At 55.7% G+C, this 25,279-nt stretch overlaps 2 protein-coding genes across 2 annotated transcripts; both read right to left on the reverse strand.

The window, feature by feature from the left end:
* Positions 1–667: 667 nt before the first annotated feature.
* Positions 668–5,865, reverse strand: LOC137319221 (BTB/POZ domain-containing protein 17-like). Its single transcript, XM_067981526.1, has 2 exons — positions 5,764–5,865; positions 668–3,876 (listed from the first exon to the last, which is right to left on the reverse strand). The coding sequence occupies exon 2, from the start codon at positions 3,871–3,873 to the stop codon at positions 3,190–3,192; it is 684 nt and encodes a 227-aa protein (XP_067837627.1). The 5' UTR covers positions 3,874–3,876; positions 5,764–5,865; the 3' UTR covers positions 668–3,189.
* A 5,802-nt stretch (positions 5,866–11,667) lies between these two features.
* On the reverse strand, positions 11,668–23,891 carry LOC137319220 (transmembrane protein 222-like). Its single transcript, XM_067981525.1, is given in 7 exon segments — positions 11,668–13,086; positions 13,932–14,062; positions 17,060–17,156; positions 20,379–20,395; positions 20,397–20,411; positions 20,502–20,586; positions 23,860–23,891. Coding segments are annotated over 7 exon segments (465 nt in total). The 3' UTR covers positions 11,668–12,998.
* Positions 23,892–25,279: the final 1,388 nt, after the last annotated feature.

Genomic DNA, 25,279 nt, shown 5'->3' on the forward strand with positions numbered 1-25,279 from the left:
GTAAAGCTCCCTCCACACTGTCCCGTCAAACACTCCCAGGGTCAGGTACGGGGTTAGATACAGAGTAAAGCTCCCTCCACGCTGTCCCGTCAAACACTCCCAGGGCAGGTACAGGGTTAGATACAGAGTAAAGCTCCCTCTACACTGTCCCGTCAAACACTCCCAGGGCAGGTACAGGGTTAGATACAGAGTAAAGCTCCCTCTACACTGTCCCGTCAAACACTCCCAGGGTCAGGTACGGGGTTAGATACAGAGTAAAGCTCCCTCTACACCGTCCCGTCAAACACTCCCAGGGCAGGTACAGGGTTGGATACAGAGTAAAGCTCCCTCTACACTGTCCCGTCAAACACTCCCAGGGCAGGTACAGGGTTAGATACAGAGTAAAGCTCCCTCTACACTGTCCCGTCAAACACTCCCAGGGTCAGGTACGGGGTTAGATACAGAGTAAAGCTCCCTCTACACCGTCCCGTCAAACACTCCCAGGGCAGGTACAGGGTTAGATACAGAGTAAAGCTCCCTCGACACTGTCCCATCAAACACTCCCAGGGTCAGGTACAGGGTTAGATACAGAGTAAAACTCCCTTGGTCTCCTCCTGCCCCTGTGTAACAGGCTCGAGTATAATCGTTCTTCAGGGTAATCTGAGGTGAGATGTACCAAGACTTTGAAAACTTTTGTAACTCCTGATATTATTCCCGTTAAAACACGGCAGGGTTATCGATCGGGACGTGTACACCCTTCATATCCGTGGAACGATTCCACACTCCTGACTTCCTGCGGCCGGGCCTCCCGCTGCCTCGGCCCCACGCTCTGGAATTCCCTCCCTCAACCTCTCCTCCTCGCTCTCCTCCACCTGTCCGAACACCTCCTTCTGTGGCTCGGTTTCAGACTTATGACCGACTAACGCTCCTGTGAGGTGCCTCAGGACTTTATAAAGGCACTCCACAAACCCACGCTGTCGTCGTGTTCCTCTGGTCAGTCTCGCGGACTGCCTCTCAGACCATTGCTGCTGACGGTCGTAATCTCTCTCGGTAATTGTCCTCTCTCTCTTCCCCCACGGTTCCATGGACAGGTGTCACTGAGCAGTTCCCGGGTGTTATAATGCTCTCCCTCAGTCTCTCAAGACCACTTTATCCATGGCCTTCCCGACAGTCTGCATAACTCCCTTCCCACAGTGCTGTTAGGAAGGGAGTTCCACGATTTTGACCCAGTGACGATGAAGGAACGGCGATATATTTCCAAGTCGGGATGGTGTGTGACTTGGAGGGGAACGTGCAGGTGGTGTTGTTCCCATGCGCCTGCTGCCCTTGTCCTTCTAGGTGGTAGAGGTCGCGGGTTTGGGAGGTGCTGTCGAAGAAGCCTTGGCGAGTTGCTGCAGTGCATCCTGTGGATGGTCCACACTGCAGCCACAGTGCGCAGTGAAGAGAGTGATCTGGGTGTCCTCGTACATGAAACACAAAAAGACAACATACAGGTGCAGCAGGTAGTCCGGAAGGCAATTGGAATATTGGCCTTTATTTCGAGGGGGATGGAGTATAAAAACAGGGAAGTCAGGCTACAACTGTACAGGGTGCTGGTGAGACCACACCTGGAGTACTGTGTACAGTTCTGGTGCCCTTATTTAAGGAAGGACATACTTGCATTGGAGGCAGTTCAGAGAAGGTTCACTCGGTTGATTCCGGGTATGGAAGGGTTGTCTTATGAGGAAAGATTGAACAGGTTGAGTCTGTATGAGGTCATCCACTTTGGATCAAAAAAGGATAGAACAGGGTACTTTCTAAATGGTAAAAAGTTAAAAACAGTGGATGTCCAGAGGGACTTAGGGGTTCAGGTCCATCGATCATTGACGTGTCATGAACATGTGCAGAAAATAATCAAGAAGGCCAATGGAATGCTGGCCTTTATATCTAGAGGACTGGAGTACAAGGGGGCAGAAGTTATGCTGCAGCTATACAAACCCTGGTTAGACCGCACCTGGAGTACTGTGAGCAGTTCTGGGCACCGCACCTTCGGAAGGACATATTGGCCTTGGAGGGAGTGCAGCGTAGGTTTACTAGAATGATACCCGGACTTCAAGGGTTAAGTTACGAGCAGAGATTACACAAATTGGGGTTGTATTCTCTGGAGTTTCGAAGGTTAAGGGGTGATCTGAGAGAAGTTTATAAGATATTGGGGGGAACGGATAGGGTGGAGAGAGAGAAACTATTTCCGCTGGTTGGGGATTCTAGGAGTAGGGGGCACAGTCTAAAAATGAGAGCCAGACCTTTCAGGAGCGAGATCAGAAAACATTTCTACACACAAAGGGTGGTAGAAGTTTGGAACTCTCTTCCTCAAACGGCAATTGATACTAGCTCAATTGCTAAATTGAAATCTGAGATAGATAGCTTTATGGCAACCAAAGGTATTAAGGGATATGGGCCAAAGGCAGGTATATGGAGTTAGATCACAGATCAGCCATGATCTTATCAAATGGCGGAGCAGGAAAGAGGGGCTGAATGGCCTACTCCTGCTCCTATTTCTCATGTTCCCGATTTTGTACGCCTCGAATCAAACCTCCCCCGAACCCTCTGGTCTCTCCCAGATGGTTTGGACGATCAGCCGCAGCTTCATGGTGTCGTTGCTGATGTACTTGTCCTTCTCCGACGAGGGGATCAGATCCTTGATCTCCGCGGTCCCCGAGTGCGAGACCTCGAGGGTCTTGACATCGCACACGGACCACTCCCCGTTGAGACATCGGTAAAGCAGGACACTCAGCTTGTGAGAGTGGTTCTGATCAGCCTCCTGGCAGCATCGCAAAGAGACAGAGAGGGTCGAAAAGATATCACCTTGCAAAAGCTGCTCATATCCACCAAATCCGTAATTATAGTTCTTCAGCCGCTGGCCTGGACACACTTGACCTTCTGGCCAAAAGTTGACATACCATTCAGTCTTCAGATGGTAAAGTTTGGTGGATGTGCTTTTACTAAGAGCAGTTTTACCCATCGCCTGATATCCTGCGATGTCCCAGGGCTGGCTGAAACTTCCCGAGGTGTAGAGCCTCATGGCAAACGGGGTGGTGGTGATGTCATGGCGTCGGGCGGTGGGCAGCAGGCGGACCTGGTAGACCAGCAGGCTCTCGCGCAACAGGTAGGGCGAGATGGTCTCGGGGAGGCTGCCCGGGGCTTGGAGCTCGAACAGCTTCTCTGGCGCCATCAGAGGGTCGCGGAGGTGGGCCAGCATCTCCCCCCCGCCCGGTCGGGGCGCCGGGAGAGCCAAGCCAGCAGGGCTCGGAGAAGGACCGCCTCGTCGTCTACCACCACGTCAGAGCGTTGGAGGAGGGCTGAGAGTTGGTGGGCCTCCATCGGCGTCCAGTCTGGGGACTGTATCACAGTGCCAATGTTCCAGGCTATAAACCTGAGGCACTCCTCTTCCAGTTGGCCCAGGCCCATCAGCCTGGCGTACCTCTGCCAGGTGATGGCCCGGTTCGAGGAGCCCGGGGCGCCGACGTTGGCCAACATGAGCCGCTGGCAGCTTTGCCTCAGCTCTTGGACGTTGTACTTCTCCGAGAGAACGTGAAGAGGGAGCACGCTCGTGGTGCTGAGGGTGACGCTCCCGCTGTAGAGGTACCTCAAGAAGTCCTCGAGGTAGGGCAGGGAGTCCTCCGCCTCGGTGAGGTGAATCACCCGGTCTTTAGCGTCCGGCCAACGCTCCGTGTCCAACAGGGCCTTGAAGACGTCACTGTGCGCCGCCAGGATGAAGCTGTGGGCCTTCAGGGTTGGCGTCTCGTTCACCATCAGTTGGATGTCACTGAGGTACTCGTTGTTGAACAGGGCTGAGAGGGTCCCAATCACCTTGCTCTGGTGATCCAGGGTCTCCGAGGGTCCCATGGCTTCCATTGACTGGTGGTGAAAGGCAATCGATGGGGTTAATGTACTGATCAGTCCGATCTCTCCCTCTCTCAGTCTGTCTCTCTCTCGCTCTCTATCTCCCTCGGTCTCTCTCTCGCTCTCTATCTCCCTCGGTCTCTCTCTCGCTCTCTATCTCCCTCGGTCTCTCTCTCGCTCTCTATCTCTCTCCCTCTCTCAGTTTGTCTCCCTCTCTGTCTCTGTCTCTCCGTCTCTGTCTCTCTCTCGCTCTCTATCTCTCTCCCACTCTCAGTCTGTCTCTCTCTCCCTGTTTCCCTCTCTGTCTCTGTCTCTCCGTCTCTCTCTCTCTCTCACTCTCTATCTCTCAGTCTGTCTCTCTCTCCCTGTTTCCCTCTCGCTCTGTCTGTCTCTCCGTCTCTCTCTCTCTCTCGCTCTCTATCTCTCTCCCTCTCTCAGTCTGTCTCTCTCTCCCTGTTTCCCTCTCGCTCTGTCTGTCTCTCCGTCTCTGTCTCTCTCTCGCTCTCTATCTCTCTCCCTCTCTCAGTCTGTCTCTCTCTCCCTGTTTCCCTCTCTCTCTGTCTGTCTCTCCATCTCTGTCTCTCTCTCGCTCTCTATCTCTCTCCCTCTCTCAGTCTGTCTCTCTCTCCCTGTTTCCCTCTCTCTCTGTCTGTCTCTCCGTCTCTGTCTCTCTCTCTTGCTCTCTATCTCTCTCCCTCTCTCAGTCTGTCTCTCTCTCCCTGTTTCCCTCTCTCTCTGTCTGTCTCTCCATCTCTGTCTCTCTCTCGCTCTCTATCTCTCTCCCTCTCTCAGTCTGTCTCTCTCTCCCTGTTTCCCTCTCTCTCTGTCTGTCTCTGTCTCTCTCTCGCTCTCTATCTCTCTCCCTCTCTCAGTTTGTCTCTCTCTCCGTTTCCCTCTCTGTCTCTGTCTCTCCGTCTCTCTCTCTCTCGCTCTCTATCTCTCTCCCTCTCTCAGTCTGTCTCTCTCTCCCTGTTTCCCTCTCTCTCTGTCTCTGTCTCTCCGTCTGTGTCTCTCTCTCGCTCTCTCTCTCCTTCTCTCAGTCTGTCTCTGTCTCCCTGTTTCCCTCTCTCTCTGTCTATCCGTCTCTGTCTCTCTCTCGCTATCTGTCTCCTTCTCTATCTCTCTGCCTGTCTCTCGCTCTCTCTCTTTCTCTGACTCTCTGTCTCCCTCTCTCTGTCTGTCTCTCTTTCTCTGTCTCCCTCTCTTTCTCCCTTCACTTTCTCTGTTTTTCTCTCCCTGTCTCTTTCTCTGTTTGTTTTTCTCTCTCTCCCTCTATCTTTCTCTGTCTGTTTTTCTCTCTCTCCCTCTATCTCTCTGACTCTCTCTATCTCACTGTCTCTCTCTCTCCGTCTCTCCCTCTCTCTCCCTGTCTCTCCCTCTCTCTCTCTCTGTCTCTCCCTCTCTCTCTATCTCCCTCTGTCTGTCCGTCTCTCTTTTTCTGTCTCTCTCCCTCTGTCTTTCTCTGAGTCTCTTCCTCTCTCTGTCTCTCTCTTTCTCTCTCCCTCTGCCACTCTATCTCTCTCTCTGCCTCTCTCCCTCTGCCACTCTCTCTCTCTCTCTCCCTCTCCCTGTCTCTCTCCCTCTCTCTCTGTCTGTCCTTCTCTCTGTCTCTCCCTCTCTCACTGTCTCTGTCTCTCTCTCTGTCTCTCCCTCTCTCTCTCTGTCTCCCCCTCTCTCTCTCTGTCTCTCCCTCCATCTCTGTCTGTCCCTCTCTCTCTCTATCTCCCCCTCTCTGTCTCCCTCTCTCTGCCTCTCTCCCTCTGCCACTCTATCTCTCTCTCTCTCTGCCTCTCTCCCTCTGCCACTCTATCTCTCTCTCTGCCTCTCTCTCCCCCTCTCCCTATTTTTCTCTGCAGATAATTTAGAATTAATTCATACTATGGGATAGAAATGAGTGCTCACCGATGATGTGAATCTTTGGATGAACTCACAGGCTGATGGAACCCTTGGTTCATACAGAAGCAATCGGGAATCTTTCTCTCTCCACTTTCACTTTCATTTCCCTGTTCTGACGAGATTATTCAGCCATGATGTGGAGATGCCGGTGATGGACTGGGGTGGACAAATGTAAGGAATCTTACAACACCAGGTTATAGTCCAACAGTTTTATTTGAAAATCACAAGCTTTCGGAGGTTATGGGCCCGATTTTAGCACCCGCTCTCGGGTGCGTTCTCGGCAAGGGGGGTGTGGGGGGCCTCGAAAATTGCGAAATGGAGGACACCGACCGGATCCCACCTCGATCCCGCCCACTTCCGCGTTCCACGCTGACGCGCAGACCCCGCAGGCAATTAAAGCCAGCGGGGTTCCACTCGAGAGTATTTATGTCGCTATTTCAGGTCATTAAGTAGAATCATAGAAGTTTACAACATGGAAACAGGCCCTTCGGCCCAACATGTCCATGTCGCCCAGTTTATACCACTAAGCTAGTCCCAATTACCTGCACTTGGCCCATATCCCTCTATACCCATCTTCCCCATGTAACTGTCCAAATGCTTTTTAAAAGACAAAATTGTACCCGCCTCTACTACTGCCTCTGGCAGCTCGTTCCAGACACTCACCACCCTTTGAGTGAAAAAATTGCCCCTCTGGACCCTTTTGTATCTCTCCCCTCTCACCTTAAATCTATGTCCCCTCGTTATAGACTCCCCTACCTTTGGGAAAAGATTTTGACTATCTACCTTATCTGTGCCCCTCATTATTTTATAGACTTCTATAAGATCACCCCTTAACCTCCTACTCTCCAGGGAAAAAAGTCTCAGCCTATCCAACCTCTCCCTATAAGTCAAACCATCAAGTCCCGGTAGCATCCCAGTAAATCTTTTCTGCACTCTTTCTAGTTTAATAATATCCTTTCTATAATAGGGTGACCAGAACTGTACACAGTATTCCAAGTGTGGCCTTACTAATGTCTTGTACAACTTCAACAAGACATCCCAACTCCTGTATTCAATGTTCTGACCAATGAAACCAAGCATGCCGAATGCCTTCTTCACCACCCTATCCACCTGTGACTCCACTTTCAAGGAGCTATGAATCTGTACTCCTAGATCTCTTTGTTCTATAACTCTCCCCAACGCCCTACCATTAACGGAGTAGGTCCTGGCCCGATTCGATCTACCAAAATGCATCACCTCACATTTATCTAAATTAAACTCCATCTGCCATTCATCGGCCCACTGGCCCAATTTATCAAGATCCCGTTGCAATCCTAGATAACCTTCTTCACTGTCCACAATGCCACCAATCTTGGTGTCATCTGCAAACTTACTAACCATGCCTCCTAAATTGTCATCCAAATCATTAATATAAATAACAAATAACAGCGGACCCAGCACCGATCCCTGAGTCACACCGCTGGTCACAGGCCTCCAGTTTGAAAAACAACCCTCTACAACCACCCTCTGTCTTCTGCTGTCAATCCAATTTTGTATCCAATTGGCTACCTCACCTTGGATCCCGTGAGATTTAACCTTATGTTAGGCTGGGACACGATCACACCAATCAAAGGTGTCGTTGGTGTTCAGACAGGTTAGCCACGGAAAACAGTACGTCCCAGTATGCTGAATACACAATGGGTCAGATTACAAAGCCAGAGCGAGAAAGAGACCCGAAAGGCAGTGAGAGAGAGAGAGAGAGAGAGAATGACCAGTTGTATTAAAAACAGATAACTTTTTTTTTCCCCCTGCTGGTGGGGTTACGTGTAGCGTGACATGAACCCAAGATCCCGGTTGAGGCCGTCCTCATGGGTGCGGAACTTGGCTATCAATTCCTGCTCGGCGATTTTGCGTTGTCGTGTGTCTCGAAGGCCGCCTTGGAGAACGCTTCCCCGAAGATGGGTGGCTGAATGTCCTTGACTGCTGAAGTGTTCCCCGACTGGGAGGGAACCCGGTGATGGATCACGTAGCCGAATAGCACAGAGAACACACAAACTCGGTGTTTGATTTTCGAATTGGAAGGTCAGTTCTATTGTTGAGCCAACAGGAAGAAAATGACAATTAAAATGGTCCTACGCAGTACATTGAGTTACACACACACACACACTACAGTACACTACCCCACTGAACTAAGAGGTTGGTGGGGACCCTGGAGACACCTGTCACACACACACACGTGGTCGAGGCTCACCAATCCCTGCGCACTCGCAGGTCTGGCTGACCTGTCCTCTCACGGAGGGCTCTTTCAAAGCCTCGTCAAAGTCCTTGATGGGTTTCGACGGCCCCTCGTCCTGCTGCAGCCGCCTCCCTCGACGGGCGGTCGTTCTTCGAATTAACGCTGATTGTCGATCGCCTGCTCCTTTTTGTATCCAACGTCCTAGGCGTTGATCGGTTTTGCTTTAAAACAAAGACGCGGGCCCACCAAGTCCGGAGACGTGGTTCACCGGGTGGGGGCTGTTTAATTCAGCCTTGTTTTTATTTTCCCCCCACATTGCACTGTGTTTTGTTGAATCGTTTGGCGACCTTTCAACTGCAGCTTCCATCTTAGAATTTTGGTCAATGGCCAATTTTTACAGGCTCAGTGAAAAGGCGGAATTCACTGAATTCTACAGCGCTGCAGCTTTAAACATTGAAAGGTAAAGGCCCAAGGCAGGTGGCCGAAATCTCAGTCAAAGAGAAAGTTTCAACTCCCAGCTCGAACTCTCCACCACCTTCCCCGGACCCCTCCCCGTCTCTCTGATTTCCATCTCCCCGGTCACTGTCTGGGGGTGAACCAGACCGTTTGTAACCTTGGCGACCTATTTGACCCCGAGATGAGCTTCTGACCCCAAATCCTCTCCGTCACCCAGGCCGCCAACTCCCACCTTCCAAAAGGCATTCGAAAAGGTGCCACACAAGAGGTTATTACACAAGATAAGGGCTCATGAGGTTGGGGGTAACATATTAGCAAGGATAGAGGATTGGTTAACGGACAGAAAACAGAGAGTAGGGATAAACGGGTCATTCTCAGGTTGGCAGGCTGTAACTAGTGGGGTACCACAAGGATCAGTGCTCGGGCCTCAGCTATTTACAATCTATATTAATGACTTAGATGAAGGGACCGAGTGTAATGTATCCAAGTTTGCTGATGATACAAAGCCAGGTGGGAAAGTAAGCTGTGAGGAGGACACAAAGAGTCTGCAAAGGGATATGGACAGATTAAGTGAGTGGGCAAGAAGGTGGCAGATGGAGTATAATGTGGGGAAATGTGAGGTTATTCACTTTGGTAGGAAGAATAGAAAAACAGAATATTTTTTAAATGTTGAGGAACTATTAAATGTTGGTGTTGAGAGGGATCTGGGTGTCCTGGTACAAGAAACACAGAAAATGAGCATGCAGGTACAGCAAGCAATCAGGAAGGTAAATGGTATGTTGGCCTTTATTGCAAGGGGTTGGAGTACAAGAGTAAGGAAGTCTTACTACAATTGTACAGGGCTTTGGTGAGACCTCACCTGGAGTACTGTGTACAGTTCTGGTCTCCTTATCTAAGGAAGGATATACTTGCCTTGGAGGCGGTGCAACGAAGGTTCACGAGATTGATTCCTGGGATGAGAGGGTTGTCCTATGAGGAGAGGTTGAGTAGAATGGGCCGAGACACTCTGGAGTTCAGAAGAATGAGAGGTGATCTCATTGAAGATCCTGAGAGGGCTTGACAGGGGAGATGCTGAGAGATTGTTTCCCCTGGCTGGAGAGTCTGGAACGAGGGGGGCATAGTCTCAGGATAAGGGGTCGGCCATTCTAGACTGAGATGAGGAGGAATTTCTTCACTCAGAGGGTTGTGAATCTTTGGAATTCTCGACCCCAGAGGGCTGTGGATGCTGAGTCGTTGAGTGTATTCAAGGCTGAGATGGTTCGATTTTTGGACTCTAGGGGGAATTAAGGGATATGGGGATGGGGCGGGAAAGTGGAGTGTAGGTCAGCGAGCACAGTGGGTGATGAGTGAACGGGACTTGGTGCGAGTTAGGATACGGGCAGCGGGAGTATTGGACGAGCTCAAGTTTCTGGAGGATAGAAGACAGGAGACCCGGCCAGGAGAGCACTGGACTAGTCCAGTCTGGGTATGGACGAGGGTTCGAGCAGCGGATGAGCTGAGGCAGGGGGCGGAGACGGGCGGTGTTGCAGAGGTGGGAGTAGGCGGTCTGGGTGACAGAGCGGATATGGGGTCGGGGGGGGGGGGGGGTCGTCTCGGGGTCAAATAGGTCTCCGAGGTTGGGAACGGTCTGGTTCAGCCTCAGACAGAGGCCATTCCAGTGAGAATGGAGGGGAGGGTCGGGGAGGGGAGAGTCAGTTGTTCCCTTGATCCAGACCGTCAACCGTGTTCCTCCTGCCAATAACAAACATGGCGCAGCTCTGGTCTTCACTGCCCCAGGTTGGCCATGCCTATATCAAAGATGGCGACGCGCAAATGCACGCAAAGGCTGGCCGCGCCTATATCAAAGATGGCGACGCGCAAATGCACTCAAAGGCTGGCCGTGCCTGTATCAAAGATGGCGCCGTGCGCACGCGCTCAACTCTCTCGGACGCGGACCGTTCAGGCTTGTCTTTAATTGTTTTCCCTAAAATTAAAAAACTTCCTCTTCCTATTTGTTGTAACATTAGCCGCAAAAAAAAAAGGGAAATCGAAAAAAAAAATCATCGCTGATCATCTTCGTAAAGAAAGTGATGAATTGCCCGTTAAATCTCGGACTTGGAGATTTGAATATTGGAGGGGAACTGAGTCCCGAATCGATAATTTGATTTTACTTGTGTTGCAAGGCCCCCGTTGCCATGGAGAACGTGTCACGCCAGGGGGGCGGGAAATGGGGAGAGTCTCACTTCTCCGGGGCGGGGGGATCTCCGGTGAGTTTTAGTCTCCCCCAGAGGTGGAAACATCTTCTCTCCTTTCATAATCTGAAAGACTTCTATCAGGTCACCTCTCAACCTTCTCTTTTCTGGAGAAAAGAGCCCCAGACTGATCAATCTTTCCTGTTATAAACCTCTCATTTCTGGTATCATCCTTGTGAATCTTTTTTGCACCTTCTCCAGTGCCTCGATATCCTTTCTATAATATGGAGACCAGAACTGTGCACAGTGCTCCAAGTGTGGTCTATCCAAGGTATATGGAGACCAGAACTGTACACAGTGCTCCAAGTGTGGTCTAACCAAGGTATATGGAGACCAGAACTGTACACAGTGCTCCAAGTGTGGTCTAACCAAGGTATATGGAGACCAGAACTGTACACAGTGCTCCAAGTGTGGTCGAACCAAGTTTAACATAACTTCTCTGCTTTTCAATTCCATCCCTCCAGAAATGAACCCCAGAGCTGGATTTGCAATTTTTTTGTGGCTTTATTAACCTGCGTTTTATTTTGGACCTTATACCCAGTGTCAGCGCCAGGGGGAGTGAGAGAGAGTGGGGAATGGAAGAATTAGTCGTGACAGAAATGGGGACATTCGCCCCTCGCCCTCTCATTTCCCCCCCTCTCATTTCCCCCCCCTCTCATTTCCCCCCCCTCTCATTTCCCCCCCCTCTCATTTCCCCCCCCTCTCATTTCCCCCCCCTCTCATTTCCCCCCCCTCTCATTTCCCCCCCCTCTCATTTCCCCCCCCTCTCATTTCCTGCCCTCTCATTTCCTCCCCTCTCGCCCTCTCATTTCCTCCCCTCTCGCCCTCTCATTTCCTCCCCTCTCGCCCTCTCATTTCCTCCCCTCTCGCCCTCTCATTTCCTCCCCTCCCATTTTCTTTTCCCTTCCCTCCCCTCCCCTCCTCTCTCTACTCATTCCCCCGTTGAAGAGATGATACTCTGTTCCATCAATATCCATCTGTTGCCTTGTTCATTCCAAACAGAAACAATTAGATTTGAACAGATATTTTATTAATTCCAGCCCAGGTCATCGGCTCAAAAATTAAACAGCAGTTCTAAATATTTACAAGGATTTATTTTTCCTGCATCCGTCTGTAATTCGGTAAAGAAAGAGGTTGTAGGAAATGAATTTTCACCACAGGACCACGGATATCAAAAATAGCACAGGACAGGTACAACACAGAGCTCCCTCCGCACCGCAATACAGAGCTCCCTCCGCACCGCAATACAGAGCTCCCACTACATTACCCTGACCGTGTACCCCCACTTTACACCCAGTGTCAGTATCGAGCACTCCCGGGACAGGTACAATACGGGGGGAGGGCGAGGGGCGCCCGCACAGGGGGGAGGGCGAGGGGCGCCCGCACAGGGGGGAGGGCGAGGGGCGCCCGCACAGGGGGGAGGGCGAGGGGCGCCCGCACAGGGGGGAGGGCGAGGGGCGCCCGCACAGGGGGGAGGGCGAGGGGCGCCCGCACAGGGGGGAGGGCGAGGGGCGCCCGCACAGGGGGGAGGGCGAGGGGCGCCCGCACAGGGGGGAGGGCGAGGGGCGCCCGCACAGGGGGGAGGGCGAGGGGCGCCCGCACAGGGGGGAGGGCGAGGGGCGCCCGCACAGGGGGGAGGGCGAGGGGCGCCCGCACAGGGGGGAGGGCGAGGGGCGCCCGCACAGGGGGGAGGGCGAGGGGCGCCCGCACAGGGGGGAGGGCGAGGGGCGCCCGCACAGGGGGGAGGGCGAGGGGCGCCCGCACAGGGGGGAGGGCGAGGGGCGCCCGCACAGGGGGGAGGGCGAGGGGCGCCCGCACAGGGGGGAGGGCGAGGGGCGCCCGCACAGGGGGGAGGGCGAGGGGCGCCCGCACAGGGGGGAGGGCGAGGGACGCCCGCACAGGGGGGAGGGCGAGGGACGCCCGCACAGGGGGGAGGGCGAGGGACGCCCGCACAGGGGGGAGGGCGAGGGACGCCCGCACAGGGGGGAGGGCGAGGGACGCCCGCACAGGGGGAGGGCGAGGGACGCCCGCACAGGGGGGAGGGCGAGGGACGCCCGCACAGGGGGGAGGGCGAGGGACGCCCGCACAGGGGGGAGGGCGAGGGACGCCCGCACAGGGGGGAGGGCGAGGGACGCCCGCACAGGGGGGAGGGCGAGGGACGCCCGCACAGGGGGGAGGGCGAGGGACGCCCGCACAGGGGGGAGGGCGAGGGACGCCCGCACATGGGGGAGAGCGAGGGCCTGTGGTGTTGCCCAGTGCCATTTTTGAACAGGTCGACAATCTTGGTCCCGATTACACTCGGCATTCTCCAGGGTTCCTGTGCGAATTTGGAATCCAGGTCATCGCAGGTTGAGAACGAGGACGACCGTCAGGATCAGGCCAAGTAAGAAGAGGAAGGGTAGCCAGGTTTTGAGGAAACCTACAAAACTGAGAGGAAAGGGGGGGAGAGAGAGAGAGAGAGAGAGAGAGAGAGAGAGGCAGGGCGTCAGACTGGGTCATCTGCTTGAAACCGCCTGCCGTGAGGGACGGGCCCAATCTCCACCTGAGCCCAGGCAGCGAGGATCGAGACAATCCTGACCTCACACAAACACAAGCCCTCTGGCCGGGGTCACAGGGCAGAGGTCAGGAGCAGGAACCCCGGGGCTGATTCACCCCCTCCCGAACCCAGGGGTCACTGGACAGGGATCGGGAGCAGGAACCCCCGGGGCTGATTCACCCCCCTCCCGAACCCAGGGGTCACCGGACAGGGATCGGGAGCAGGGACCCCAGGGATGATTCACCCCCCTCCCGAACCCAGTGGTCACTGGACAGGGATCGGGAGCAGGGACCCCAGGGATGATTCACCCCCTCCTCCCTAACCCCAGGGGTCACTGGACAGGGATCGGGAGCAGGGACCCCCGGGGCTGATTCACCCCCCTCCCGAACCCAGGGGTCACTGGACAGGGATCGGGAGCAGGAACCCCGGAGATGATTCACCCCCTCCCTAACCCAGGGGTCACTGGACAGGGATCGGGAGCAGGGACCCCCAGGGCTGATTCACCCCTTCCCGAACCCAGGGGTCACCGGACAGGGATCGGGAGCAGGGACCCCCGGGGCTGATTCACCCCCTCCCTAACCCAGGGGTCACTGGACAGGGATCGGGAGCAGGGACCCCCGGGGCTGATTCACCCCCTCCCTAACCCAGGGGTCACTGGACAGGGATCGGGAGCAGGGACCCCCGGGGCTGATTCACCCCCCTCCCAAACCCAGGGGTCAGGGGCTGATTCCCGTACCTGACGTATTTCCCATGGACCATCATTAGGAAGCAGAGTTTGACCATGTTCCATGAGGTCTTGTTGTTGTATCTCATCAGGTTGAGTGCCATGGCAACGTGTGAATGGCAGTTATCACAGCAGAGGTTGTGCTGGAACCAGAGAGTAACAGTTAGAAGCTGCCTCATCCCAGTACAGTCTCCCAAATACCAGCAGAGCCCAGCTCAATCACCGGCCTCATCCCAGCAGTCTCCCAATACCAGTAGAGCCCAGCTCAATTATATCTGCCTCATCCTAGTCGTCTCCTAAATACCAGTAGAGCCCAGCTCAATTATATCTGCCTCATCCTAGTCGTCTCCTAAATACCAGTAGAGCCCAGCTCAATTATATCTGCCTCATCCTAGTAGTCTCCCAAATACCAGTAGAGCCCAGCTCAATTATATCTGCCTCATCCTAGTCGTCTCCTAAATACCAGTAGAGCCCAGCTCAATTATATCTGCCTCATCCCAGTAGTCTCCCAAATACCAGTAGAGCCCAGCTCAATTATATCTGCCTCATCCCAGTAGTCTCCCAAATACCAGTAGAGCCCAGCTCAATTATATCTGCCTCATCCCAGTAGTCTCCCAAATACCAGTAGAGCCCAGCTCAATCACCGGCCTCAGCCCAGTAGTCTCCCAATACCAGTAGAGCCCAGCTCAATCACCGGCCTCAGCCCAGTAGTCTCCCAATACCAGCAGAGCCCAGCTCAATCATATCTGCCTCATCCCAGTCGTCTCCCAATACCAGTAGAGCCCAGCTCAATCAGCTGCCTCATCCCAGTAGTCTCCCAAATACCAGCTGAGCCCAGCTCAATCATATCGGCCTCATCCCAGTAGTCTCCCAAATACCAGCTGAGCCCAGCTCAATCATATCTGCCTCATCCCAGTCGTCTCCCAAATACCAGCAGAGCCCACCTGCCTCATCCCAGTAGACTCAAATACCAGAGCCCAGCTCGATCACATCTGCCTCAGCCCAGTACAACATCCCATTTTCCAGCAGAGCCCGGCTCAACCATCACCTGCTTCAGAAGAACATAAGAAATAGGAGCAGGAGTAGGCCATTCGGCCCCTCGAGCCTGCTCCGCCATTCAATCAGATCATGGCTGATCTCTGACCTCAACTCCACTTTCCCGCCCGATCCCCATATCCCTTGATTCCCCTCGAGTCCAAAAATCTATCCATCTCAGCCTCAAAGACTCAGCATCCACAGCCCTCTGGGGTAGAGAATTCCAAAGATTCACAACCCTCTGAGTGAAGAAATTCCTCCTCATCTCAGTCTAGGATGGCCGACCCCTTATCCTGAGACTATCTCCCCTCATTCTAGACTCTCGAGCCAGGGGAAACAGCCTCTCAGCTTCTACCCTGTCAAGCCCTCTCAGAATCTTCAATGAGATCACCTCTCATTCTTCTGAACTCCAGAGAGTCTCGGCCCATTCTACTCAATCTCTCCTCATAGGACAACCCTCTCATCCCAGGAATCAATCTAGTGAACCTTCAATGCACCGCCTCTAAGGCAAGTATATCCTTCCTTAGATAAGGAGACCAAAACTGTACACAGTACTCCAGGTGAGGTCTCACCAAAGCCCTGTACAATTGTAATAAGGCTTCCTTACTCTTGTACTCCAACCCCCTTGTAATAAAGGCCAACATACCATTTACCTCCCTGATTACTTGCTGTACCTGCATGTTAACTTTCTGTGTTTCTTGTACGAGGACACCCAAATCCCTCTCAACACCAACATTTAATAGTTTCTCACCATTTAGAAAATATTCTGTTTTTCTATTCTTCCCACCAAAGTGAATAACCTCACATTTCCCCACATTATACTCCATCTGCCACCTTCTTGCCCACTCACTTAACATGTCCATATCCCTTTTCCCAGCTCAATCACCTGCCTCATCCCAGTACAATAACCCAAATACTAGCAGAGCCCAGCTCAACCATCACCTGCCTCATCCCAGTACACTAACCCAAATACCAGCAGAGCCCAGCTCAACCATCACCTGCCTCATCCCAGTACAATAACCCAAATACCAGCAGAGCCCAGCTCAACCATCACCTGCCTCATCCCAGTACAGTATCCCAAATACCAGCAGAGCCCAGCTCAACCATCGCCTGCCTCATCCCAGTACAATAACCCAAATACCAGCAGAGCCCCAGCTCAACCATCACCTGCCTCATCCCAGTACAATAACCCAAATACCAGCAGAGCCCAGCTCAACCATCACCTGCCTCATCCCAGCACAATAACCCAAATACCAGCAGAGCCCAGCTCAACCATCACCTGCCTCATCCCAGTACAATAACCCAAATACCAGCAGAGCCCAGCTCAACCATCACCTGCCTCATCCCAGTACAGTAACCCAAATACCAGCAGAGCCCAGCTCAACCATCACCTGCCTCATCCCAGCACAATAACCCAAATACCAGCAGAGCCCAGCTCAACCATCACCTGCCTCATTCCAGTACAATAACCCAAACACCAGCAGAGCCACGCTCAACCATCACCTGACTCATCCCAGTACAATAACCCAAATACCAGCAGAGCCCAGCTCAATCATCACCTGCCACATCCCAGTACAATAACCCAAATACCAGCAGAGCCCAGCTCAACCATCACCTGCCTCATCCCAGTACAGTAACCCAAATACCAGCAGAGCCCAGCTCAACCATCACCTGCCTCATCCCAGTACAATAACCCAAATACAGCAGAGCCCCAGCTCAACCATCACCTGACTCATCCCAGTACAATAACCCAAATACCAGCAGAGCCCCAGCTCAACCATCGCCTGCCTCATCCCAGTACAATAACCCAAATACCAGCAGGGCCCAACTCACCCAGCAGGGCACACAGACACTACAATCTATATCAAGATATCATTTTCTGATTCGGAGACACACTCTCTCCCACAGGGACACACCCCACTTACCGAGCCCCACGCAGGGAGAGTCTCTGTCTGATAAGGGTCCCCCCTCCGTACTCGGCTGGCGGGGAGCGAGGGTCCTCCAGACCCCCCCCCAGGAGCCGTCTGCCCGTGCTCGGGAGATCCATCGCAAACCCCTGCCCTGACCGACAGTAGCCCGTTCCCACGGAGCACAGATCACGTTACCAGTCGGTGTTTATATTCCTCTGATGCTTCCAAGACGCTGGTGTCCCAGGGGTTGGGCCCCGTGCTGTAAACCTTGGTTGGATCCAACTGCCAGTATCTGGAATAACAGATTCCGAAGGTCACTGCTCCATTCACTGTAAGAATTCGCACTGTGCACAGTTCTGGTCTCCATCTACCTCGGTTAGACCACACTTGGAGCACTGGGCACAGTTCTGGTCTCCATATACCTTGGTTAGACCACACTCGGAGCACTGTGCACAGTTCTGGTCTCCATATACCTTGGTTAGACCACACTCGGAGCACTGGGCACAGTTCTGGTCTCCGTATACCTTGGTTAGACCACACTCGGAGCACTGGGCACAGTTCTGGTCTCCGTATACCTTGGTTAGACCACACTCGGAGCACTGGGCACAGTTCTGGTCTCCATATACCTTGGTTAGACCACACTCGGAGCACTGGGCACAGTTCTGGTCTCCGTATACCTTGGTTAGACCACACTCGGAGCACTGGGCACAGTTCTGGTCTCCATATACCTTGGTTAGACCACACTCGGAGCACTGTGCACAGTTCTGGTCTCCATATACCTTGGTTAGACCACACTCGGAGCACTGGGCACAGTTCTGGTCTCCATATACCTTGGTTAGACCACACTCGGAGCACTGGGCACAGTTCTGGTCTCCGTATACCTTGGTTAGACCACACTCGGAGCACTGTGCACAGTTCTGGTCTCCATATACCTTGGTTAGACCACACTCGGAGCACTGGGCACAGTTCTGGTCTCCATATACCTTGGTTAGACCACACTCGGAGCACTGGGCACAGTTCTGGTCTCCGTATACCTTGGTTAGACCACACTCGGAGCACTGTGCACAGTTCTGGTCTCCGTATACCTTTTTTTTTTATTCGTTCACGGGATGTAGGCGTCGCTGGCGAGGCCGGCATTTATTGCCCATCCCTAATTGCCCCTTGAGAAGGTGGTGGTGAGCCGCCTTCTTGAACCGCTGCAGTCAGTGTGGTGACGGTTCTCCCACAGTGCTGTTAGGAAGGGAGTTCCAGGATTTTGACCCAGCGACAATGAAGGAACGGCGATATATTTCCAAGTCGGGATGGTGTGTGACTTGGAGGGGAACGTGCAGGTGGTGTTGTTCCCATGCGCCTGCTGCCCTTGTCCTTCTAGGTGGTAGAGGTCGCGGGTTTGGGAGGTGCTGTCGAAGAAGCCTTGGCGAGTTGCTGCAGTGCATCCTGTGGATGGTCCACACTGCAGCCACGGTGCGCCGGTGGTGAAGGGAGTGAATGTTTAGGGTGGTGGATGAGGTGCCAATCAAGCGGGCTGCTTTATCTTGGATGGTGTCGAGCTTCTCGAGTGTTGTTGGAGCTGCACTCATCCAGGCAAGTGGAGAGTATTCCATCACACTCCTGACTTGTGCCTTGTAGATGGTGGAAAGGCTTTGGGGAGTCAGGAGGTGAGTCACTCGCCGCAGAATACCCAGCCTCTGACCTGCTCTCGTAGCCACAGTATTTATATGGCTGGTCCAGTTAAGTTTCTGGTCAATGGTGACCCCCAGGATGTTGATGGTGGGGGATTCGGCGATGGTGATGCCGTTGAATGTCAAGGGGAGGTGGTTAGACTCTCTCTTGTTGGAGATGGTCATTGAACCAGGGTTGATCCCCTGGCTTGTTGATAATGGTAGAGTGAGGAATATGCCGGGCCATGAGGTTACAGATTGTGCTGGAATACAATTCTGCTGCTGCTGATGGCCCACAGCGCCTCATGGATGCCCAGTTTTGAGCTGCTAGATCTGTTCTGAATCTATCCCATTTAGCACGGTGGTAGTGCCACACAACACGTTGGATGGTGTCCTCGGTGCCAAGACGGGATTTCATCTCCCCGAGGACTGTGCGGTGGTCACTCCTACCAATACTGTCATGGACAGATGCATTTGCGACAGGTAGATTGGTGAGGACGAGGTCAAGCAAGTTTTTCCCTCGTGTTGGTTCGCTCACCACCTGCCACAGGCCCAGTCTAGCAGCTATGTCCTTCAGGACTCGGCCAGCTCGGTCAGTCGTGGTGCTACCGAGCCACTCTTGGTGATGGACATTGAAGTCCCCCACCCAGAGTACATTCTGTGCCCTTGCTACCCTCAGTGCTTCCTCCAAGTGGTGTTCAACATGGAGGAGGACTGATTCATCAGCTGAGGGAGGGCGGTAGGTGGTAATCAGCAGGAGGTTCCCTTGCCCATGTTTGACCTGATGCCATGAGATTTCATGGGGTCCGGAGTCAATGTTGAGGACTCCCAGGGCCACTCCCTCCTGACTGTATATCACTGTACCGCCACCTCTGGTGGGTCTGTCCTGCCGGTGGGACAGGACATACCCAGGGATGGTGATGGAAGAGTCTGGGACATTGGCTGAAAGATATGATTCTGTGAGTATGGCTATGTCAGGCTGTTGCTTGACTAGTCTGTGGGACAGCTCTCCCAATTTTGGCACCAGTCCCCAGATGTTAGTAAGGAGGACCTTGCAGGGTCGACTGGGCTTGGTGTTTTGCCGTTGTCGTGTCCGGTGCCTAGTGGTCCGATGCCTGGGTGGTCCGTCCGGTTTTATTCTTATTATGACTTTTCGTAGCGAGATTTTCCAACTGAGTGGGCTTGCTGGGCCATTTCAGAGGGCAATTAAGAATCAACCACATTGCTGTGGGTCTGGAGTCACATATCGGCCAGACCGGGTAAGGGCGGCAGGTTTCCTTCCCTAAAGGACATTAGTGAACCAGATGGGTTTTTACGACAATCCGGTAGTTTCATGGCCATCATTACTGATACTCGTATTTTAATTCCAGATTTTTATTTAATTAATTGAATTTAATTAATTAATTGAATTTAAATTCACCAGCTGCCGTGGCGGGATTTGAACTCATGAGACTGGATTTTAGTCCAGGCCTCTGGATTACTAGCCCAGTAACATAGCCACAATGCTACCGTACCCGGTTAGACCACAGTTGGAGAAGATGCAAAAAAGATTCACAAGGATGATACCAGAAATGAGAGGTTTATAACTATCAGGAAAGATTGATCAGTCTGGGGCTCTTTTCTCGAGAAAAGAGAAGGCTGAGGGAGTGACCTGATCGAGGTCTTTAAGATTATGAAAGGGTTTGATAGGGTGAAGATGTTTGCAGAGCAAAGAGCCTCAGCCTGTTCAGCCTTTCCTGATAAGTCGATCCTGTCAGCCCAACCCCTCCCCACAAACCCCCCAACACAACCCACCACCACCCTCCTCCTCTCCCCACCCACCAAAACCCCCCTCTCCCCAAACCCCCACTCACTTGGTCGGGTTCCCAAAACGCCATGTTGTCCTCCTGTAGTGAGAGAATGGCAACAGTGAGTGCGAGGTCCATACCCGAGCTCAAACCTACTGAACGCTCTCTCGGTCACACATCACCACCTACCGACACAAAGTAAGGTCCAGCAAAGTCCCGGATAATCCCAGACATGGTGCAGATTCCCATGTGGCCAATGATGGGGAAAAGCCAGCTGCAAATTCAAAGAGAGCAGAGTTCAGAGAAAACAGACTCTCCCTCTCACAGTCTCTCCCTCTTCCCCACCACCCTCCCCTCCAAACTCCGTCTCCCTCTCCGTCCCTCCCTCCCCGTCTCTCCCTCTTCCCACCGTCCTCCCCTCCAACTCCGTCTCCCTCTCCGTCCGTCCCCTCCCTCCCTCCCCGTCTCTCCCTCTTCCCCACCATCCTCCCCTCCAGCTCCGTCTCCCTCTCCGTCCGTCCCTCCCCGTCTCTCCCTCTTCCCCAACCATCCTCCCCTCCAGCTCCGTCTCCCTCTCCGTCCCTCCCTCCCCGTCTCTCCCTCTTCCTCACCGTCCTCCCCTCCAACTCCGTCTCCCTCCCTCCCTCCCCGTCTCTCCCTCTTCCCCACCACCCCTCCCCTCCAACTCCGTCCCTCCCCTCCCCGTCTCTCCCTCTTCCCCACCACCCTCCCCTCCAACTCCGTCCCTCCCTCCCCGTCTCTCCCTCTTCCCCAAAACCCTCCCCTCCAACTCCGTCTCCCTCTCCGTCCCCTCCCTCCCCGTCTCTCCCTCTTCCCCACCATCCTCCCCTCCAGCTCCGTCTCCCTCTCCGTCCCTCCCTCCCCGTCTCTCCCTCTTCCCCACCATCCTCCCCTCCAGCTCCGTCTCCTTCTCCGTCCCTCCCTCCCCGTCTCTCCCTCTTACCCCACCGTCTCTCCCTCTTCCCCACCACCCTCCCCTCCAACTCCGTCCCTCCAGTCTCTCCCTCCCCATCTCTCCCTCTTCCCCACCATCCTCCCCTCCAACTCCGTCCCTCCCTCCCCGTCTCTCCCTCTTCCCCACCACCCTCCCCTCCAACTCCGTCCCTCCCTCTCCGTCCCTCCCTCCCCGTCTCTCCCTCTTCCCCACCATCCTCCCCTCCAGCTCCGTCTCCTTCTCCGTCCCTCCCTCTTACCCCACCATCTCTCCCTCTTCCCCACCACCCTCCCCTCCAACTCCGTCTCCCTCTCCGTCACTCCCTCCCCGTCTCTCCCTCTTCCCCCACCACCCTCCCCTCCAGCTCCGTCTCCCTCTCCGTCTCTCCCTCTTCCCCACCACCCTCCCCTCCAGCTCCGTCTCCGTCTCTCCGTCTCTCCCTCCCCGTCTCTCCCTCTTCCCCACCATCCTCCCCTCCAGCTCCGTCTCCCTCTCCGTCTCTCCCTCTTCCCCACCATCCTCCCCTCCAGCTCCGTCTCCCTCTCCGTCCCTCCCTCTCCGTCTCTCCCTCTTACCCCACAGTCCTCCCCTCCAGCTCCGTCTCCCTCTCCGTCTCTCCCTCTTTCCCACCATCCTCCCCTCCCTACCCGTCTCTCCCTCTTACCCCACCGTCTCTCCCTCTTCCCCACCACCCTCCCCTCCAACTCCGTCTCCCTCTCCGTCACTCCCTCCCCGTCTCTCCCTCTTCCCCCACCACCCTCCCCTCCAGCTCCGTCTCTCCCTCCCCGTCTCTCCCTCTTCCCCACCATCCTCCCCTCCAGCTCCGTCTCCCTCTCCGTCTCTCCCTCTTCCCCACCATCCTCCCCTCCAGCTCCGTCTCCCTCTCCATCCCTCCCTCCCCGTCTCTCCCTCTTACCCCACCGTCCTCCCCTCCAGCTCCGTCTCCCTCTCCGTCCCTCCCTCTTCCCCACCATCCTCCCCTCCAGCTCCGTCTCCTTCTCCGTCCCTCCCTCCCCGTCTCTCCTCTTACCCCACCGTCTCACCCTCTTCCCCACCATCCTCCCCTCCAACTCCGTCTCCCTCTCCGTCCCTCCCTCCCCGTCTCTCCCTCTTCCCCCACCACCCTCCCCTCCAGCTCCGTCTCCCTCTCCGTCTCTCCCTCTTCCCCACCACCCTCCCCTCCAGCTCCGTCTCCCTATCCGTCTCTCCCTCCCCGTCTCTCCCTCTTCCCCACCATCCTCCCCTCCAGCTCCGTCTCCCTCCCCGTCTCTCCCTCTTACCCCACCGTCCTCCCCTCCAGCTCCGTCTCCCTCTCCGTCTCTCCCTCCCCGTCTCTCCCTCTTCCCCACCATCCTCCCCTCCAGCTCCGTCTCCCTCTCCGTCTCCGTCTCTCCCTCTTCCCCACCATCCTCCCCTCCAGCTCCGTCTCCCTCTCCGTCCCTCCCTCCCCGTCTCTCCCTCTTACCCCACCGTCCTCCCCTCCAGCTCCGTCTCCCTCTCCGTCCCTCCCTCTTCCCCACCATCCTCCCCTCCAGCTCCGTCTCCTTCTCCGTCCCTCCCTCCCCGTCTCTCCCTCTTACCCCACCGTCTCTCCCTCTTCCCCACCATCCTCCCCTCCAACTCCGTCTCCATCTCCGTCCCTCACTCCCCGTCTCTCCCTCTTCCCCACCACCCTCCCCTCCAACTCCGTCTCCCTCTCCGTCCCTCCCTCCCCGTCTCTCCCTCTTCCCCCACCACCCGCCCCTCCAGCTCCGTCTCCCTCTCCCTCTCTCCCTCTTCCCCACCACCCTCCCCTCCAGCTCCGTCTCCCTATCCGTCTCTCCCTCCCCGTCTCTCCCTCTTCCCCACCATCCTCCCTCCAGCTCCGTCTCCCTCCCCGTCTCTCCCTCTTACCCCACCGTCCTCCCCTCCAGCTCCGTCTCCCTCTCCGTCCCTCCCTCTTCCCCACCATCCTCCCCTCCAGCTCCGTCTCCTTCTCCGTCCCTCCCTCCCCGTCTCTCCCTCTTACCCCACCGTCTCTCCCTCTTCCCCACCATCCTCCCCTCCAACTCCGTCTCCCTCTCCGTCCCTCACTCCCCGTCTCTCCCTCTTCCCCACCATCCTCCCCTCCAGCTCCGTCTCCCTCTCCGTCCCTCCCTCTTACCCCACCGTCCTCCCCTCCAGCTCCGTCTCCCTCTCCGTCCCTCCCTCCCCGTCTCTCCCTCTTCCCCACCATCCTCCCCTCCAACTCCGTCTCCCTCTCCATCCCTCCCTCCCCGTCTCTCCCTCTTCCCCACCACCCTCCCCTCCAACTCCGTCTCCCTCTCCGTCCCTCCCTCCCCGTCTCTCCCTCTTCCCCACCACCCTCCCCTCCAACTCCGTCTCCCTCTCCGTCCCTCCCTCCCCGTCTCTCCCTCTTCCCCACCATCCTCCCCTCCAGCTCCGTCTCCCTCTCCGTCCCTCCCTCCCCGTCTCTCCCTCTTCCCCACCATCCTCCCTTCCAACTCCGTCTCCTTCTCCGTCCCTCCCTCCCCGTCTCTCCCTCTTCCCCACCATCCTCCCCTCCAACTCAGTCTCCCTCTCCGTCCCTCCCTCCCCGTCTCTCCCTCTTACCCCACCATCCTCCCCTCCAGCTCCGTCTCCATCTCCGTCCCTCCCTCCCCGTCTCTCCCTCTTCCCCACCACCCTCCCCTCCAGCTCCGTCTCCCTCTCCGTCCCTCCCTCCCAGTCTCTCCCTCTTCCCCACCGTCCTCCCCTCCAACTCCGTCTCCCTCTCCGTCCCTCCCTCCCAGTCTCTCCCTCTTCCCCACCATCCTCCCCTCCAGCTCCGTCTCCCTCTCCGTCTCTCCCTCCCTCCCCGTCTCTCCCTCTTTCCCACCATCCTCCCCTCCAGCTCCGTCTCCCTCTCCGTCCCTCCCTCCCCGTCTCTCCCTCTTACTCCACCACCCTCCCCTCCAGCTCCGTCTCCCTCTCCGTCTCCGTCTCTCCCTCCAGTCTCTCCCTCTTCCCACCAGACTCCCCTCCAACTCCGTCTCCCTCCCCGTCTCTCCCTCTTACCCCCCATCCCTCCCCTCCAACTCCGTCTCCCTCTCCGTCCCTCCCTCTCCGTCTCTCCCTCTTCCCCACCACCCTCCCCTCCAGCTCCGTCTCCCTCTCCGTCCCTCACTCCCCGTCTCTCCCTCTTCCCCACCATCCTCCCCTCCAGCTCCGTCTCCCTCTCCGTCCCTCCCTCCCTCCCCGTCTCTCCCTCTTCCCCACCATCCTCCCCTCCAGCTCCGTCTCCCTCTCCGTCCCTCCCTCCCCGTCTCTCCCTCTTACCCCACCACCCTCCCCTCCAGCTCCGTCTCCCTCTCCGTCTCTCCCTCCCAGTCTCTCCCTCTTCCCACCAGACTCCCCTCCAACTCCGTCTCCCTCCCCGTCTCTCCCTCTTACCCCCCATCCCTCCCCTCCAACTCCGTCTCCCTCTCCGTCCCTCCCTCCCCGTCTCTCCCTCTTCCCCACCACCCTCCCCTCCAGCTCCGTCTCCCTCTCCGTCTCTCCCTCCCTCTCCGTCTCTCCCTCCCTCCCCGTCTCTCCCTCTTCCCCAACACCCTCCCCTCCAGCTCCGTCTCCCTCTCCGTCCCTCCCTCCCCGTCTCTCCCTCTTCCCCACCATCCTCCCCTCCAGCTCCGTCTCCCTCTCCGTCCCTCCCTCCCCGTCTCTCCCTCTTCCCCACCATCCTCCCCTCCAACTCCGTCTCCTTCTCCGTCCCTCCCTCCCCGTCTCTCCCTCTTGCCCACCATCCTCCCCTCCAACTCCGTCTCCTTCTCCGTCCCTCCCTCCCCGTCTCTCCCTCTTGCCCACCATCCCTCCCCGTCTCTCCCTCAATTCCTCCCCTTCTCCCTCTCACCGTCTCTCCCTCCCACCATTCCTCCCCGTTTCTCTCCCCCCGTCTCTCCCTCAATTCCACCCCGTCTCTCCCTCTCCCCGTCTCCCCCTCCCCCCCTCCCCCTCTTACCCCCCATCCCTCCCCGTCTCCCCCTCCCCCTCTTAC

This window comes from Heptranchias perlo, unplaced genomic scaffold, assembly GCF_035084215.1.
Source record: "Heptranchias perlo isolate sHepPer1 unplaced genomic scaffold, sHepPer1.hap1 HAP1_SCAFFOLD_765, whole genome shotgun sequence".
Classification (NCBI taxonomy): Eukaryota; Metazoa; Chordata; class Chondrichthyes; order Hexanchiformes; family Hexanchidae; genus Heptranchias; species Heptranchias perlo.